Here is a 6,287-nt window from a genome sequence, read left to right on the forward strand (position 1 = left end):
ATCATCTGCCTCCTCTGGAGACGCCTACTAAACGAAGCATTTTATCACGCATATCTCTCATTTTTGACCCACTGGGGCTGCTAGGTCGAGTTACATTACTCGCCAAGCAGGACCATCATGCAGGACCTCTGGCAATTCAAGCTTGATTGGGATGAATCGATTCCCTTGAAATTACATACCAAATGGAGACGTTTCGAAGCGGAGTTACAGGAACTGCAGGGCATACGCATTCCTCGTCTTGTCACCATCACAGAAGAATATACCAGTTTGGAGCTGCATGAGTTCTCAGACGCGAAATTGCATACGGAGCATGCATTTATTTACGCTTCACTTCAATTAACGGTGCTTATCGCACACATCTACTTTGTTCCAAGTCCAGAATGGCGCCGTTGAAGAGTCTGCCGCTTCCGCACCTCGAGTTATGTGGTGCATTGCTGTTGGCTCGTCTTATCAACAAGATTTCAAAATGTCTCACCTGTCCAATAGCATCCATTTATTTATGGACGGATTCTACAATTATCATGGTTGCAATCGTGCAGTCGAGCCTGGTCAATCTTCATGGCAAGAAGAGGTCTCCCTTCGGATTTCTTTTCTGACACTGGACTAAACTTCGTCGGCGCCGAACGCGAATTGAGCGAGTTAAGGGATCTGCTATGTAATGAGTCAACTCAACAACATATCCAGGACAATCAAACCCGAACTCCAGGAGTACAATGGCACTTTATCCCACGGTCTCCCCATCATGGGAGTTTATGGGAAGCCGCCGTGAAGGCGACCAAACGACATTTGGTTCGCATTACAAAGAATTCCAATTTGAAACGCGAGGAGCTGGAAACATTGCTCATCCAGATTGAAGCGATATTGAACTCGCGTCCCTCTTTCCGAGAACCCTAACGACTTCACCTCTCTAACTCCCGGGCACTTTTTAATGAGTACACCTCTCACAGCGTATCCAGAACCATCCCTGGACGAGGTACCTGTAAACCGTCTCTCCCGATGGCAGCACATACAGCTATTGCGACAGCATTTTTGGAAACGATGAACCCGCGAGTACCTTCACCAATGCCAGGAATGTAACAAGTGGCAGATAAACGAACCGTCCGTACATGTCGGCAAAATGGTCACCATCAAGGAAGACAACACTCCTTCACTATCATGGAGATCATCCTCCACTATCCTCTGGGAAGAATTCAAGACCTATATCCAGGCAAGGATACCATAGCACGCGTTGTAACGGTGCGTATTGCTAACGGCAGTTACAAGCGACCGATTACTCGTCTCTGTCTACTTCCAATTGAAAGCTAAAGTTCAGTTATGACATTAGAAATTTCACGTTTTTTATGTATCTTTTGTTGTTCATGTTCATGTCTTAGTATTATTATTTTCATCGTTAACAACATGATGTTATTTTGTGGATCAAACATATTCATTTTGTATTTATTGAAAGACGATTCTTTCAAGGGCGGCGGTATGTTGGCGCTTATCATTGTTTGTGTGGCTCAGCGGACTTGATACCAGCCCGTTGGCTTTGCTGCGTGATCGCGGCGTGTTAGCGACGTGTCGTGTCGCTGATGGTGCCCACCGAATGGGAAGGCATGCGCGCGACTATGTTGCCTTCGTGTAAACCGCCGCGCTTCTCAGATGGTTTTCTAGAAGATGCGACCTCCTCGCGAATAATACGTGCACGACTGGTGCACAAGTTTTATTATTTAACTTTATATTTATTCATAAACGACGCACGTGTAATTCAAGTATAATAAAAAGAGGTCTTATATCAAGACAGGGTGAATTTCATTTTTATCACACTCTGCCAATATCGACACGGACAAGCCACAAGGCAGGAGACACAGATCTCAGATAAGGAGAAAATAGCGCTCCACATAGCGCAACGGGAACATCAAGACCTCTCCCTAACAGATTGAAGAAAGAAAATTTTATCATTTAATGCTGCTTTTTAAGTCGGTTCATGTCAGCTATTTTTCGGCTAAGGTGTAAGCCAACGTTTCTTATTTCACACTCAATCGCTATCTCATCAAGTTTTTTAGTATTGGCCAACCAATGACGATAACTAAATAATACAATATTACAAAAAATTATAAAGAAATGAATGTAAAAATACTATTCTATTTATAAAGAAAGAATTATAAATGTTATTCTATACATATACATATACATATACATATGTATATTAATATTATAATAAATTTCCCGTAAAATAAAAAAAATATTTACAGGATTTTATTTACAAGTCGTTGTTTATTTTCTATCCATTTCATGAACAGAAAATTTATGAACATAAATTTATATCCTTAAATATCAATTCATTTCGATTTATTTCAATCCAGCTACGAGCTCTAATGTGCAAACTCGGATAAATTAGAGTGAATTTCAATTTTTAAATCATTTCAATCCATTCTCGTTTATTGCGATTATAATCTTTGTTTCGCACATCAATTTAATAACTTCAAATTAGAATACATAAGGAGCAAACTTTCAAAATGCGTTTTGTCCAAAATTTCATTTTTGTAATTAGGGGTGGCATAGTGTTCAGTGTTGGAAGACTCATATTATAAGTTACTCTGAGATGTTCAGAAAACATTTTTTCATCGTTAATTTATATGTTGAAAAAACATAGATATTTCAAAGTGCATTATGTTTTTTAACTATTATGTTTACTAATAATGTTTTACTAAAGACAAAATGCATTTGTTTATCTTTTAGCAATTGTTTAGTATTTGTTTAAGTTTCACGTCCTACTGATTGACATATTATTATTTTCTGTAAAGTGCGTAGCTTCCTTGTGTAATTTCTTTCTTTCTCGTTTCCTGAAAATTACAAATTTTGGACAAAACGCATTTTGAAAGTTTGCTCCTCATAGGATAACTCTGGCAAATACGCCAGCTTGGGATTTACGTTGCAGAAGTTATAGTTCGATATAGTTCGTTTATCTTAAACATAATAAACAATACTTGATAAATTAAATTTTTGTTAGATGCGGCATATATACCGGAGTTATCCTATACCTTTTATGGCTAGAAGTTTTATTGCACTCAGTTTAAATCTTTTTTCTTTATTCTTTTTGCTGTTGCTTTGTATTTTTGTAACATTGATATTTTTCAAAACCTCTTGTCCGAACAAGAGCCATGTTTTTTACAACCATAAAGCTAGAGCTGAATTCACCACCGCATTGTATGATGCTTTGGGAACCCATACATTTCTTCCAAGATAAATCTACATTGAAAAAAAAAACTTGTTCGAGATTAGCATCCATAAAGCCGATTTTATGGAATAAATATTAGGTGTTGGAATTAATTCGTAGCGTTTTACAAGTGATGGGAAGTACTTTCATTAATGTATTTTTTAATGCTCATGTGAAATAAATAACATTCTTTCATTTAAAAACGCTACGAATTAATTCCAACACCTAATATATGTACGGCATGTAGTTTAGAAACATCTAGAAACTCTATATTGTTTAAAATTGTTCTAGAAGCTTCCAAATAAACTTGACGATCACCTTCCTTTGTGAAAGCCAAGATTGTAATCAAATGTACATACATAAAAAACCAATTGTTAAAAACGGCAATTATAATTCTGGTTGATCATAGCGCATGTGTGCTCGCGCGACGCGAAAAGCGTAATTCGCTCACGCTCCAATCATAGTTGCTGATAATGTGCCGTTTGGCTATCCTCGTTAAAAATTATCAATCACGGCCCGAATCATGAGGTCACCTCAAACATTTATAATTTTAGGGAATCTTATAGGCGATTGACAAAAAGAGCTTTTGTTCAATCAAATCGATAAAAGGCCGAATCGAGCGTTGATCGCTCTCTTAATCGCAGTTAGTCTCTTAGTCGCACGCTCCACTATCTAGATCAATTGCCTCTAAGACGCTCTGCCTAAAGAAAACCGCCGTGGTCGACTCGTTACAGAGATTCGAAAGGGTATTCGCCTGTAAGAAAGAAACGTTGATTTCCATCCGAATTTATCTTTACTGTATTGTGAAATCATCAACTTTAAAATTTATTACACTTTTTTGTGAAATCATCAACCTTGTGAATTGTTCAAATAAAGAATTGTAATCTGTTACGTGAACATTCGCGTTGACTGAATTTCCGCTTGAAAAAATAAACAAAGAAGTAACGAATAGTTACTTAAAAAGTAATTATTCGTTACTTCTTTGTTTATTTTTTAGTTCTTTCTTAAAAACAATTTCATAATTCTGAAACCTATAAAATATGCGACAAACTGAAATATTTCAAAAAAGCAAGCTAGTTAAGTTACTTTTTTTTAAAAAGTAACTTGTAACTGTAATTTCGTTAAAAACGAGCTTACTTCCGTTCCATGAATATCGGTACATATTCAAATACAATAAATACGCAATCGCAGTTAATGATTTGTTATTTTAATTACGGAATCATCACGAATTCTGATTCCCACTGGAAATGTGCCATCTTCACGAATGCCATGAACTTGGTTTTCTATGTGATTTGCCGCAGCTATAAATAATGACAGATAAATTTTATACTCATCAAAATTTTTTACTCATCATAATATGTGCTCTTTTAAATCAAAATCTCTTGTGGTATTTTCTCGTATCATTCAAAACGGAAATATTTTAAACGATCAAGTTAGAGGGAGTAAATACCCTGTATAACTATAAAATTTTATGTTTTACACGCACCTTTAAATTCATTGAAATATCCTATTACTTTCCGTTATAAGATTATATTTAATTCTGTTAACGATTTAATATGCAATTTATTGTCTTCATTTTCTTGCTTTAATTTTAATATTATTCGTGTTTTTTCATCGTTTTCTTTTTTTAAACACTTTTTCTTTCAGGCTCTAAAAGGAAAATAGTACACTTATATATAAGTATCAACATTTGATGAAAATTATGTCGTTAAACAAATTTCTGTCCTGAAATCTACTGATATATTATTCAACGCATCTTGTTTGACAATCACATTTCTTTGCTCTCTGTCATCGTCTTTCGATATATTTTCTTTATTTTTTTGTTCATGTCTAATTTGCGAATTATATTGATTAAACGAAAACGAATAATATTGATTATATAAGAGAAGAAATTGTAACGAAGTAACATTACTACGACTAATAATGAGTATGTTGCAGATTAATTACTTTTTATTCTTAGGAACAACATGGATTGTTTTTACTTTTTTTTATCACTGCTCTTTTCTTGTGCGTTTTTTATACGCTTCTTCATTGCATTGTAAATTTCTTCATCATTATTAATAAAAAAATACATTAAATAAATTAGAAAGAAGAATTAATTGGCGGAATTAAAGGCACAATTCTATTTAGGTCCTTTTTCCGGAGATTAGCGCAAATAAACAAGGAATTGAAATTGCTTATATTAGTTAAATATGAACGTTAAGATTAATTTGGGAAATTTGGAAGGATTATTAATATTTCAAATTGCGAAAGTCCGACAACCATATCAGCACGCAATTATCATTTCTGAAATTAATTCATTTATATGAATATATATAATAATTCAACATCTCAACATTCAAACCGTAGTAGCGCTTCGTATTTAAAGTAATGTTATTTAACATAAACGGTCTTGTTTCCAATCTTATTGTTTATATACGCGTGCCTACAATGCATAACTCTCTATACATATCGGTTATTGCGAAGAATATTGTTAAGGTCTCAGTAATTTAAAGGCTTAGGACGCTCGCACGGAATGTAAGAGATCCAGGTTCGACTCCCGGTCGAGGCAATATTTTTCGCAATAAGTTTATTACAGTTTTTTAAGATTAATTTGGGAAATTTGAGGGGATTATTAATATTTCAGATTGATTGCATTGAAAGTCCAACAACCATATCGGTACGTAATTATCATTTCTGAAATTAATTCATTTATGTGAATATATATAATAGTTCAATATCTCAACATTTAGATCGTAGTGGCGCTTCATATTTAAAGTAATGTTAAATATGAACGTGTTTCGATTGTCCTATGATGACGAAAATGACATAATTTATGGAAAAAAGACATAAATGATTTAAAATTGAGATTTTTATCAGAGAACGAAAATGGTACGACAATGTGTTTTTTCATTTAACATATTCATGTTAAAAAAAATCTTACAAAACTCATCAGATGATGATTGAACATTATTTCAATTTATTTTATACAAGTAAAAGTAAAATATATTCATTTTGTATTTCTTCTAGAAGAATGTGGAAATAAAAAATATTTCTGCAGTTCATAGTCTTTTCTTTCTCGATTCTTAGAATATTACTCGTATGATCA

At 34.1% G+C, this 6,287-nt stretch overlaps 1 protein-coding gene across 1 annotated transcript; it reads left to right on the plus strand.

Moving 5' to 3' along the window:
• The first annotated feature begins 558 nt into the window (after positions 1 to 558).
• On the plus strand, positions 559 to 894 carry LOC147909698 (uncharacterized). The gene has a single exon (XM_087406152.1). The coding sequence runs from the start codon at positions 559 to 561 to the stop codon at positions 892 to 894; it is 336 nt and encodes a 111-aa protein (XP_087262278.1).
• The last annotated feature ends 5,393 nt before the right edge of the window (positions 895 to 6,287 follow it).

Source organism: Acromyrmex echinatior, chromosome 5 (assembly GCF_024713525.1).
Source record: "Acromyrmex echinatior isolate Ae372 chromosome 5, ASM2471352v2, whole genome shotgun sequence".
NCBI lineage: Eukaryota > Metazoa > Arthropoda > Insecta > Hymenoptera > Formicidae > Acromyrmex > Acromyrmex echinatior.

Bases quoted from the DNA above. Each gene is read 5' to 3' on its own strand.
- LOC147909698 (XM_087406152.1), top strand. From the start codon at position 559: ATGGCAAGAAGAGGTCTCCCTTCGGATTTCTTTTCTGACACTGGACTA.